Consider the following 13,227-nt stretch of genomic DNA (forward strand, 5'->3'; position numbering starts at 1 on the left):
CATTTATTTTAGGACGGAGGGAGTACATTTTATAGGATATCTAACATCCACTCTAACCTCTTTTTTTTTTAAATTTCTTTGTTTTTTCTTTGGCATCAAACACTCATTGTTAATCATATAGGATTCAAGTGGGCATGTCACTTCAATTCTATACTTTTCCTATTTCTATATTTTTAAAATCATATGAATCAAAGAGGGCCCTATTCTGTATAATATCAACGTGGAACTGATCGGCAGAGGCTGTGCGCACGCCAAAAAAGGCTACATTTAGTGGGAGGAAGAGAGTTTATTTAGTGGGGGGAATGTAGTATATTTGGTGCGTGAGCTTGGGCCAATATCAACAACCTAATTGTTAAATCGTCATGTACTTATAGCATAACAGCAAGGACGGTGCCTTTTTTTTCTTCAAAACATTGCAAGGGCGGTGCCTTGATCGAGCTAGCTTGCTTAACCGACATTTTCCATGCAAGCTATTAACTAATTCATGACATGATATGCTACTAATTTCCCCTAGGAAAACCAACTTACACTAATATGTATTCTTTCTTGTTTCACGGGTGAATTGTTCTGTTGTTATTAGCCGACTTTATGGTGACTTCTTCTTGCCCGCCTTTCTTATTTTCGCTAATGTGGAAGTAGTAGCACCGGCAACGACGAGGACGACAACAACAACTAATGTAAGGACGGTGCCATTATTTTCGACATTATGCAAGGACGGTGCCTCGATCGAGCCCGGCTTGCTTAACTGACAATTTCGTGTCAGGCTAGTAATGGAACCACGATATGCTACTAATCTTCCCGTAGAAAAATCAACGTACATTGATGGGAAAACTATACTTTGCTATTCCGTTGTCATTAGCCGCCTTGGAATCTTCTTCCCGCCTCTCCTTTTCATTCCCAAAATGTGATCGAGATAGCTTACGTTCATGCACTAATGAAGCTCTGGATATGTACAGTCTGCTGAAATAATTAGCCACTGTTCAGGTCCAAGCTGTTCGTCCATACTCCTTCAGTCGATTGTCGACAAGAACAGTACACTTTGTCAGCTACTTTCAAGAAGAGCTTAAATCATGTGCCCATTTCTTGCGTTGTACCTGTCTTGATTCGGCGTCTTGTACGATGCAAAGCTCACGATGCGTACTGTCTCTGTTCGATCGATACATGTCTATTTGTGATGGCCGCTTGTGTGGTGATGCATGTGGAATCTGTTCTTCATGGCCCAGTCTTGGCTAACTTTTTTTGGTGCACGTGGAGCGTAGCCATCGCCATGAAGACGCCTGAGCTGTACTACGATGTAGACCAAGCGTAGGGCAGCGTATTCTTGGAGAGAGGGCAGACCGGAGAGACGAAAGGAGATACCGCATCGTTCAGGATTTAGAGAGGGGGCATGATCTTGGCGAAAGAGGGCCACGATGTGACTTCGGGGAAGTGTGCATTATACCGGAAGGCGAAATATGTCCAGCATACGTGAAAAAGTTTTTTTTTTCTCGATAAAATATAATTCTCAATTAGCTCAAAATATAGCATCAAGCGAGTACATAGCATTATGAATACAGATCTGGGCTCTGTCAATTAAGATACACACTGTCAACATGAATACACACACATTGGTAGCTCAATGCCGACAAAGAAACAAAGCCATAGACGACCAAAACCGAGCCTAAGACCCGCGGGGGGGGGGGGGGGGGGGGGGGCTATCCAGACAATGTAACAAAGTATCTGGTCTTTGCAAGTATGACAAGACGATTTGTGGCACATAGATCGTGGTTCGGAAATATGTTTTTGTATATTATCAATTTACCTCATCTAGGCCTTACTAAATATCTGTAAGCACTCCATAAATTCGAAAGCAATATATTTGGGACTCTAGGGAGGGTTTGAGAAATATGTTTGTGTATATTATCAGCAGGAGTGAAAAATATTAGGTGCTCCCAGCCCTCCCATGCTCCCATGATACGAGAGCTTCTGGACCGTTGAATCGTGGATCACTCGATGAGCATCAGTGCCTCTAGACATAGGCAAAATTTGGGACACTTCAGAGGGTTTTCTATAACTTTGTGCGAGCTCCCATTCCACCTGTTGGATCCATGATCCAACGACACAGGAACTCCCGTATCATTGAAGCATAGGAGGGCTGGGAGCACCTGATATTTTTCACGTGATGATTTTGGGACTTCAAAAATGATTTCAGCCACTGTAGGTGAGAAAAATTAGATGTGGGCATGTCGATAGAGACTCAGCTATGGAGCACAGGCCAGAAGAACAACTACGCTTAGACTCAGTTGTTGCTTGGTTTAATATTTTAAGTTATTAAGCTCACTAGGAATGGAGCCTCCTGGTGCATGCATCGAGGTATTTTTTGCATTTTTCCCCATATGTCAGGGAGTGAATTGGTTGTGCACCGCAGGTGGGCCTATGTGCACGTATGTTGATCGATAGTCAAATCTGTAAATTCGTAAACATATTTCAATTCGCAAATATTGTTTAATTCATGAACTTTTTTGAAATTTGGTCACTTCTTTTGAAAATCCAGGAGCATTTTCTAAACTCATGAACATTTTCTTTTACATTAGTAAACATTTTTTAAAATTTTGGGGAACATTTTTTGAAATTCAAGAACTTTTCTAAATTTGCTAATTTTGTAAGTTGGCGTACATTTTTCTATTTCATGAACCATTTCTTTTCAAATACATAAACATTTTTTATTATATATTTTTCCAAATTTGTGAACATTTTTTACTCAAAAATATTTTAAATATTCTCTCTAGTTTTTCTTTCCCGTTTTTGCTTCATGTTTGTTTTTTTGTTCAGTTCTCCAGATGGACCGAGACCTAATAGGGCGACTGGCCAGCCAACCAAAGGGAGCGTCATAGGGCGTGCACGACAGTTTCGTCATCCTTTGACTTGTTGTATGCTGAATAGAACCTCCCACGTATGTGGGTTATTTTGTTGTTGGGGAAGGGCGAATTCGTTTTTTCTGTTTCCCTTCTCTATATGGGTCGATGCCCAATAAGGCAATTGGCCAGCCAACCGAGGTGAGCGTCCTAGGGTGTGCGCTTTTTCTCGTCTTTCCATGCATTTCATGTTGAATAGGACCCTCTCGTGTGTGGGTTATTTTACTGTTGGGCAAGGGAAAACTGTTTTTTTCTTTTTCGCTTCTCCGGATGGGCTGAGGCCCAATAGGGCGTCTGGCTAGCAAACCCAAGCGAGTGTCCTAGGGTGTACGCGTTTAGTCGTCCTTTGGCGCATTTCATACTGAATAGGACCTCCCGCGTGTGTGGGTTATTCCGCTTCCGAAAGGAGGGTGAAAGCTGGTTTTCTGCTTTCGTGCGTTCGTGAGGGGGTGGCGCCAGCTTGCTAGTTCTACGCCGTGCGGTCGGGTCGCCGCTTTCTCTGTCTCCCCTGTCAGGCTTCTTGGACGGTGGATGATCGATGTCGTTCTAGTGCTGGGGCAAAGCTAGAACACTAGGCATCGGAGATCCAAGCCAACAACAACACCTGTCGAAGAGCCGTCGTAGCTAGGCTTTGTGGCGGTAGATCTAACCTCTAGGTTAGGGAGGTGACTAGGTTGAGAGATTGGAGTCCTTTTGAGGAAGAAACAAATGCAAGAAGAGTGATTCTAAGGGGTAGAGACACAAGTGAATTAGGTTGTGTGGGGAGCGTGCATCGTACATTGGCCTAGGGTCATGCATACACGTGCGAGCAAAGAAAGTTAGAGAAAACGGACGTCTATCTCGACTCGTATATGGTGGTCAATTCAGTTTACGTAGAATGAAAACCGATACATCCGAACACATACAACTAGCGATGGAAATGCCGAATTGAACAATGAACACCATAAACCGAATAAACCAAGAATATCGGTCAACTAAGTTTAGTTTGGGTCACTGATTTTCAGTGTAAAATTCCTTACCTCTCTAACTGTAATTACCAAAAAACCTAACTCACGACTGAGGGACCCAGTGGCAAAGCGCGTCTCACGTAGTTTAGAGCATCTATAGCCGGGCGCCTCCAAACCCCCTGAAACGCCCCGACGCCTCCACTTCACTCTGCTCTCCGTCCACTCCACTTTCGATCCCCTCCGAACGCATTCGATGGCCGGCGACCGAAGCATCACTGCCTCCGGTGGGGAATCCGGCTCCGACGAAGACTGGGCAAGCCTGCTGCGCGAAGTGGAGCCTGACGATGTGGAGGAGGTCGCCCTCTGCATCGCGTTGAGGCATTCGATGGTCGACCAATGCGGATCCGGCAACGGCGGGTCATCTTCTTCAGCGCCCATCGACGCAGCGCAGACGACGTTGCCGACCTTTCCCGCCGGGCGCGCAACTCCGGCCGCTCCACTCCGCTCCTCCAGGTATGCCGCCGCCCACCACCACCACCCTCTGCTCCGGAGACGGTGCCCAACCACCGCTGGCTCCCCGTGTCCGCGCCGGGGCCGGCACGCACTCAGAGTCCGAGGCACGAGCAGCCCGACGCGAGCGGCAGCGGGCGAGGGAGAGGGCAGTGATGGGGGAGGCGATGTCCGCGCGCGAGAGCGCCGGTCGATCCCGAGGTCGCCCTCCTCGCGTCGATCCTCCGCCGCTCTCTCACGACGGCGGAGATGGATGCGTGGTGCCACCACCGCAAGAATGCCAAGGCGCTTCGACTCGCCATCGAGTTTTCGAAGCGCGGGGCAAACAAGGAGGCGGCGGCGAAGTCGAAGGCGGCCCGCCATGCGAAGGAGCAGGACCACCTGCTCCGTAGGCTGTCGGGCAAAAGGTGTAGCTCTGACTCCGACCTGACGGACGGCTCCACCTCCAGCTCTGATGACGACGCACTTCCGCGCGCCGACGCCTACACGAAGGAGGGGCACAACCGCGCCAACGACCGGAAGAGGAAGGGACACAAATGGTGATTTCCTCCGCCCTTCCCTGTTCTATTTATATTTTATCTATGTTTTATAAGCAATTTGTAGTATGGATTTGCACTGTCCGCCATTGGACTCCAATGAACTATGTTTCTTTTGTCCGGCGATGAAATGTTAATCCGTTGAACTACAGTTGATCATGTGTTTATGTAGTGTTGCATGAATTGCATGGTTTTAAGGTTTCAGATATGAGGGACGCGGGTGTGGAAGGTGACATATGAGGCAGGCGTGCCTGGTCATTATCAATGGACGCGCGTGCCGGCGTTTGAGAGGTCGGATTTGCCAAATCCGGTTGTAGATGCTCTAACAGCTTGACGGCCAGGCGAAATCCGTCCATGTGAATATACACAGAGCCTAGCCATTTCACCCCTCTAGCCATCTCTATTCTGTGTGGAGCCGAGCAATGTAGATCCTGACTAATCAGCACCAGCAGAGCCCAAGCAAGTGAGAAAGTGACGTGAACAGCAGCTAATCAAGAAGCAACTAAAGGGAAAAGAAAAGTCTTAATCGCCTCTGTCAAGCCGTAATCAGGATCGTGCGCGACGATCACGACGCGCCCCTCCAATCATTGCTCACAGATCGTGCCGTGGTTTCAAACTTTCAAGGGGGTCCATGCTTCGCTTGCCACACGGTGATATGATGACCGCGCCACGGTGAGACACGTTTAAAATGCAGGAAAATGTGCCACACGGTGATGCCATGACCCCATGGTTTTTACAGGGAATTCGCTATGGCAATTAGCCACTAGCGCAGGAAAATGATACATCGGGTTATGCTCCATGATTCGGTTGTGTTCAAAGTGATCAGGAGACGACCTACTTGATTCACTTCATCATGTGGCATAGATTGTGGTTTGGTGGCAACCAACAAGAAGTACAGAAACGTCTCTCCGATCTTCGGAAGAGGAACACAAAAGAACAGAAAAAACACAAGCGCAACGCGTGTCAGTGAGTCAACAAACACGTAGCGGCCGAGAGATTCGACATCGCCGCATCATTCTTAATCCCATTCTGATCAATTGAAGTCGTCTGCACCGTGGCCTTATTCTGCACTATCAGACGCCCAACTCCCAGCCACAGCATGATCAGGATAACCATACTATATGGCACGGGTTAATTAACCCGGGGTTTCTCTCTTTCCAGTTAAGATATTCATTTTATTTCAGCAGGCCATGGCGTCTCCGTGATGATGGATCAAATGTCAACAGGTTGGGATAATTAGGCGGGCGTCAGCGTGAGTGCGCAGTAATGGCCGTGTCGCCGAAAGGAAAACAACTACACACGCGTGGCCCGCCCGTCGATGGATGGAACGTCGTCTCCCCTATATATATCCGCCGCTAGCTTGGCGCCACCTGCTGTCTACTCGGCTCGGCCTAGCGCGCGAACCACCACCATGTGCCCTTGTCCCGTATGAGCCAGAATCGTTGTCGCAAGCTCACGGGCGCCCGCACCACCAATCCACCACAGCACAGCGCAGGCGGCTTTCAGATTCGGCTGGCGCTCGGAGCACTGAAGAGCACAGGGAAGAAGAAGAAGAATAAGAAGAAGAGCTCTGGGAGAGCGGGGGCGATGGTGGCGCAGAATCAGAGGACGCCGGGAGACCAGGTAGAGCAGGGGCGCCGCTCAGAGCCCGTCCATCAAGCGTAGTGTAGGTGTGTTCTTCGTGTTCTTGGTGATTGATTTGGTGTTGTGTGCACGCAGGTGTTCTGGCCCAAGGTGGTGCTCAAGAAATGGCTCAACCTCAGGAGCAAGGACGCCAAGTTCAACGCCGACGAGGACGACGGCGACGACGACGGGGAGCAAGGTGGGTGGGTGCTAGCCTAGCAAGATCGAGCTCCCGGTTCGAGTTTCGGTCGCCGGGGATCGCAGCCTCCTTCCTTCCTCCCCTTCTCACCTTTTTTGCTTGCTGTCCGACTCGTGCAGAGGAGAGCTGCGGCTGCGACGGTGCCGAGGCGGAGCGGGAGGCCGGCGGCGTGGACATCGCCGGTGAGCTCTTTCACATCTCAGTTTCACCTCATTCTCATGTTTGGAAAGTTGGCTGTGTGCTTCCGCGGATCCATGAGGCGTTCTTATCCGATCCTGAAGACGGGGAAAAGTGCGGCTTTGGACCGTTTAGCCCTTTTGGGGAAACATGGCTGATACTACCAGATTCCCACCGTCGAAAGTAGATCAGTGCTGGTACTTGATTTTGGCTGAGGACTTCTTGTCGATTTTGCGCATTTTCACAATCTGACCATCGAACACCTGTTACCACTGCAAATTTGCATTCTGAACCACTAGTAGTACTAATCGGAAGCAAAATTCAGAGTAGTTCCTCATGAGCCACCCTGTTTTTCTTGAACGATCTGCAGAGGAGAGCCTGGACGCCGCGCCGTACAAGCTGCGGCGGCGGAACTCGGAGACGATGCGCGCGCAGTACATCAGCACCAAGGAGCTCAGGTACAGCCCAAGTGTATTTTCAGCACGATCGCGGCGCATTTCTGTTTTCTCGCGGTTCTTGGCGTGGTGATGCTGATGGGTTCGTGCTGCAGGATCTGCATTGGCACGTACAACGCCGCCGGCATAGAGCCGCCGGAAGGCCTGGACATCGCCGAGTGGCTCGGCACCACCGGCGGCGAGCAGGCCGACATGTACGTGCTCGGCTTCCAGGAGGTGGTGCCGCTCAACGCCGGCAACGTGCTCGGCGCCGAGGACGTCCGGCCGGCGCTGGCGTGGGAGGCGCTGATACGCGACACGCTCACGCGGACCCAGCCGTCCTGCTCGAGGCCCAAGTACAGGTACCGCAGCCACCCGGCCACCCCGACCCGCGACGGCTCCGACGAGCTGTTCCCCGGCGGCACCGACACCGAAACCGATGACGACGCGCCCTTCAGCTTCCCGGTGTACCCCGAGGAGTACGTGGCCGCCACCCCCAGGATGCTCGGGGCCATGGTGGACATAGAGGACGAGCAGCCAAGGGCGCAGCAGAGGGCGCTCCTGAAGACGATGAGCAAGACGGACAGGATCGGGCTCGCCTGGCCGGAGCAGCCGCTGGACCTGATGGCCACCGCGTCCTTGTCATCGGCGTCGTTCAAGTCGCCGAGATCGTTCGGCGCGCACAGGTCGTTCATGAAGTCCAGGGCCGCCGCCGACGACTGCCCGGCCATGGTCCCTGACCTGGACCTGGACCTCGACGGCGAGGCCGCGCGTGGTCATGGCAAGAAGAAGGGCGGCGTCAGGTCGCCGTTCGTGAGGATCGTGAGCAAGCAGATGGTGGGCGTGTTCCTGACCATCTGGGTGCGGCGCGGCCTGCGGAGGTGCGTCCAGAACATCAAGGTGTCCACCGTGGGCGTGGGCGCCATGGGCTACATCGGCAACAAGGGGTCGGTGTCGGCGAGCATGTCCATCTACCAGACCATGTTCTGCTTCGTCTGCACCCACCTGTCCGCCGGCGAGCGGCCCGGCAACCTCCTCAAGCGGAACGCCGACGTGCAGGAGATCCACCGGCGGACGCGCTTCGCCGGCCCCGGCGGCCTCGAGCTGCCCCGAGACATCTACGACCACGAGTCAGTGATCATGCACGCGCACATCGTGCTACGAAATTGCATCCACCAATGCATCACCCGGTGATCTGACAGACATGTTCTTCTGTAGGAGGATTTTCTGGCTGGGCGATCTGAACTACCGGATCGACGTGCCGTACGACAGAACCCACGGCCTGATCGCCGCCATGGACTGGCCTCAGCTAGCCGAGAAAGATCAGGTACGCAGTTTCGTTCATCACCATCTCCGCCATGGACTGTGAACTGGAGTGCTAATGCTCTGTTTGTTGTGATGATCAGCTGAAGCGGGAGCTGAGGAAGGGGCGGGCGTTCGAGGGTTGGAGCGAGGGGGTGCTGGAGTTCGCGCCGACGTACAAGTACGAGATCGGGACGGGCAAGTACATCGGCGACGACCAGAAAGGGGGGAGGAGGACGCCGGCGTGGTGCGACCGGGTGCTGTCGTTCGGGAAGGGGGTGAGGCTGCTGGGCTACGGGAGGTCGGAGCTGACGCTGTCGGACCACAAGCCGGTGACGGCGACGTACGCGGCGGAGGTGGAGGTGTTCTGCGGGCGGAAGCTGCAGAGGGCGCTCACGCTCACGGACGCCGAGGTCGAGAGCGGGGACGTGGTCGTGCCGGACCTCGAGTTTTGAGCTGGTTGAATTGAGGGGCATCTCACCGGCGGCGCCGAACACGACATGGACATGCACGTAGTTTTCAGCTGCGTCGACAAATCTTGGACGGGATGGTGTCGTGTGGGTGATGCTCCGCTCTGACGAAACATGTGTGACGGTGTCAGCCGGTCTGGTGGTGTAATCATCGGCAGATCAATGAATTTATAGGATTTTTTCCCTTCACCTTTGAGTTAGTTACCTTTCTCCCCTGTCAGTATACGGTGGTGAGACAGTGTGCTGTTTGAATCACACGCAGTGGCACAAGAAGCATAAAAAACACAAAGAATGAGATAAAAATCAACAGCAAAAAAAAAATGCACCAGCCGGGAATCGAACCCGGGTCTGTACCGTGGCAGGGTACTATTCTACCACTAGACCACTGGTGCTAACAATGTTAATTTTATATACTACTCCCTCTGTTCCGAAATGTAAGTCGTTTAAGGGTTTGACGTGTAAATTTCGTAACGCTACGAGAATTTTTCACTTTCCAGAAATGCCCTCCCACCACCGCTCGCTCTCACCCACTCGAGCTCACTCTCTCGTTCCCCTCTCACCCACCCGGCCACCCCTCTCTCGCTCCCCTCCAGATCCCCGTCGTCGCCGGCCTCTCCTCGCCATCGTCACCGCTGAGCCACCCCGCTTCCTCTCTTTCTCCGCACCACCGAGCCACCCCGTTTCCTCCCACCGCCAGAAATCCACCACCCGTAGGTCAAAAGCTTGATTTTTTAGGCGCCGGCGATGAGCTTCTGGCCGGCGGAGGCGCTGGATCCGCGTGCTTCGACGCCGGCGACGAAGCGACATGGATCCGGGCGGGATGCTGCTGGAGGACTTCGGGCTGTGGGTGGACCTGGTGCGGCGCATCCGCGAGGTGCTGGCCAACTACCCGGAGGGCACCACCGCGCTGCGGGACGGCGGGAGCTCATCCAGAACGCCGACGATGCCGGGGCCTCGTGCGTCCGCCTCTGCCTCGACCGCCGCGCCCATGGGTCCCGCTCGCTGCTCGCCCCCGCGCTTGCGCAGTGTACGCCAGCAACGACGCCGCCTTCACCGACGAAGAGTTCGCCAGCATCCCCCGCATCGGCGGCCGCAAGAAGTCCTCCCAGGCCTGGAAGACCGGCAGCAAGATGGGCGCTAGCTACACTCTCTATCGCTGCCGAGCTCTGCTTCGAGCTGCTGCTCTTTCAATTTGAGCTGCGCTAGCTAAGCTCTTTCAATCTGAACCAGTACGTGTTCATTTTCTACTCGTACGAATGTTGCTGCTGTTTTGTGTTGTCACCTACGAATGCTGCTGCTAATTTGAGTTCTACTGTTAATTTGAGAACAATATGCTTAGCAAGGACCCACTGTTAATTTGGAGTAGCAACTGTACTCCATTGAAGTACTGTTACTGTTAATTTGCAAACTGAATTTGGAGTAGCAGCATACTGCATTTTGTATACTGAATTTGGAGTAGCAATTTGGAGTATGAAGCAGCTGTATGGATTACTGTTAATTTTGCATACTGAATTTGAGTAAAATTGAGTAGCTCTGTCACTGAATTTGGTTGGTAAAGATGCAGTAGCAGTAGGAGTTTTTACTGCACCTAACTAAGGTAGCTGCTGGGGTTAATTAGTTACCGCGCCTAATTAATTATCATGTGTAATCTGAACTGGTGTGTGTACCAAGTGATGATGGTTCTTAAGTTTAGCATGCATCACCAAGTTAATTGGGCGCCTAATTTCCAACTCTTTTGTGTCAGGAACATATATTCATAATGGAATAAAAACAACTTGCCAAGTTCTTTTGTGACTGGAACATATTCAGAATGGAATAAAAACAACTTGCCAAGTTCTTTTGTGACTGGAACATATTCAGAATTTATTTCTACTCCAGTTCAGTTGCTTAATTTTCTTGGAGTACATTTGCTTAATTTGCTTGGAGTACATTTAACTTGGAGTACTTCAATACTCCAAGATTTGCTTAATTTGTGAACTGGAGTAGTTTTCAGAATGGAATGAAAACTAATGGCAGTACATTTGCTTAATTTGCTTTGAGTACATTTAACTTAGTCCTCTGGTACTCCAAGATTTGCTACTCAAACAAATTTTGAGTACTTGCACTTGCACACAACACTACTCAGCAATTTTCAATTAATTTTCTTGGATTACTCCATCTTGCTCTGTTAGGTTATCTTGCATTTTCTGTTAATTACTCCATCTTGGATACTTGGAGCACTGATGATGATTACTGCTGTTATGTTAGGACTTGCAAGCAGTAGTTTTAGTACTTTAGTGTAGGACTTGCAACAAGAGGAGAGCTACTGTAGTATACTCCTCTTGTGCCCTCCATATTCTTGATCTCTTCTTTTCTCTTCTCTCTTCTACAGTAAATATGAGCCCTACAATAATATGATTTGTGACCTTGAATGCTTTTTTCCATCAGATTGTTTTAAAGAAGGGCTAATGAAAAAAGATGTGTGAGGGTATCAGTCATTCTCATGCCGGCATGCTGCACTTTTCAGCTAGCAGGTTGGTATCTCAACATTTATCCATTCAAGTCATTTCCCATAGTGTTTTTTCGAAGCACTAACTACAGATTTGCATACTAAGAATGGCTGGAGTATTTTATTTACATCAAATTATGTCAAACAGTTTAGATTGTTCAGTCATACCATAGTGTTTAAAAGTTTGGACATTCTGAAGATTCAAATAAAAATAGACATGTGCACAGTTTACTTGATCATGTCAAGTTACAGGTGAAAGTGACCCTCTTATGGGAATAATGAAGTACAGAAATGAGATCGAGTTCAAAGTAAGGCTGGGGTAAAATTTTCAAAGGCCATGATGTACTCCTTCCTGATATTCATGCTCCTGATATTCCTACTCCTATTCCTACTCAATTTTATCTTAAATGAGAGTAGCAATTATTTCTGCCCGTTAATTCATACTCCTGATTTGGAGTACTGATGAAACTAAGTCCAAACCTGTTCTAAATTGACAGTACTTGTTCATCTTTTCTATTGACAGTCCGGTCCAAACCTGTTCTAAATTGACAGTACTTGTTCATCTTTTCTATTGACAGTACCGGTCCAAACCTGTATTGATAGTACATGTTCTACTCAGTGTTCATCTTTCACTGTTCAATATCACTGTTCAGTTTCAGTGTTAAATTTCAGTATTACTCCAAGATTGTACTGCATGCAATTATTCAAGACAAATGATTACAACAAGTTTATGATCATCAAATTGTTTACTCAGATGCAGAGCGAGTACTGGGCGAGGAGATGAACCTAGGCGAGCAAAATTGAGAACTCCGGCTGGAGCAGCTCCTGTCCAGCGGCGAGGACTTCAGCGGCAGCAGCACCTGTGCGTGGGGAGGAACAGCACCTGGGCGCGTGCAGGCGGCAGCTCGCCTCCAACAGTGGGCGGCAGCAGAGCACCGGCTCGCCACCACCAGGGGCCGGCAGCAGAGCACCAGCTCGCCTCCACCAGCGGGCGGCAGCAGAGCACCACCTGGGCACGCGCAGGCCAGGAGGGGCCCCTGGGCGTGGGAGAGGAGGAGCGCCTGGGCAGGGGTGGAGGTGGAGGGCGGGGGAGGAGGCGGAGGTGGAAGGCGGGGATGGAGGCGGAGGTGGAAGACGCCGAGGAAGAAGTCCTCGGCGGGCTGATTCAAAGTTTGAACTGGGGGCATAAAGGTCCATTTGCGCATTTTCACCTGGTCGGAACATATTCCCCAGCGACTTACATTTCGGAACGGAGGGAGTATAACTTATTTGTACAATAAGCCCCGCGTGTACGCAACACGACCGCCACAAGTTCAAACTACAGGTTGTAACCAAAAAAGTAAAAAATCGATTGCTTCTTTTCGTGAGCTATAATAAAATAGTTTAGCGGCCGTACCAATGCGAGGTAATCAAAGGAGGCCTTTTGGTCTGAGAAGACTGCACGGTTGTTGCTCATATGGCACGCAGTCCACCCATCGATGCTCTGGAAACAGTCCGAGATCGGCTCAAGCTATGGGGAGAAGAAAGGTGCCGATATCTTGCAAATGCTAACGTTTGCCATTACCAGTTACTGCCAGGGATTTTTTCCTTTCTTGCCGAACTGAATCTAGGCATTTTATTGCAATATGTCTTGTGAATTTATCATGA

General features: G+C 50.5%; 1 protein-coding gene, 1 non-coding gene and 1 pseudogene across 2 annotated transcripts; 2 read left to right on the forward strand and 1 right to left on the reverse strand.

The window, feature by feature from the left end:
• The first annotated feature begins 6,248 nt into the window (after window positions 1-6,248).
• LOC123077498 (type I inositol polyphosphate 5-phosphatase 1) lies at window positions 6,249-9,281 on the forward strand. The gene is made up of 7 exons (XM_044499776.1): window positions 6,249-6,510; window positions 6,607-6,709; window positions 6,829-6,891; window positions 7,257-7,344; window positions 7,437-8,450; window positions 8,539-8,647; window positions 8,727-9,281. Exons 1-7 carry the CDS (start codon window positions 6,316-6,318, stop codon window positions 9,075-9,077), a joined length of 1,923 nt encoding a protein of 640 aa, XP_044355711.1. The 5' UTR covers window positions 6,249-6,315; the 3' UTR covers window positions 9,078-9,281.
• Window positions 9,282-9,413: 132 nt separating this feature from the next.
• Window positions 9,414-9,484, reverse strand: TRNAG-GCC (transfer RNA glycine (anticodon GCC)). The gene has a single exon. It is a non-coding gene; the product is annotated as a tRNA-Gly (tRNA).
• Window positions 9,485-9,517: 33 nt separating this feature from the next.
• LOC123077499 (sacsin-like) lies at window positions 9,518-12,938 on the forward strand (annotated as a pseudogene).
• The last annotated feature ends 289 nt before the right edge of the window (window positions 12,939-13,227 follow it).

The sequence above is a fragment of the Triticum aestivum genome, chromosome 3D (assembly GCF_018294505.1).
Source record: "Triticum aestivum cultivar Chinese Spring chromosome 3D, IWGSC CS RefSeq v2.1, whole genome shotgun sequence".
In the NCBI taxonomy this organism is placed as follows: domain Eukaryota; kingdom Viridiplantae; phylum Streptophyta; class Magnoliopsida; order Poales; family Poaceae; genus Triticum; species Triticum aestivum.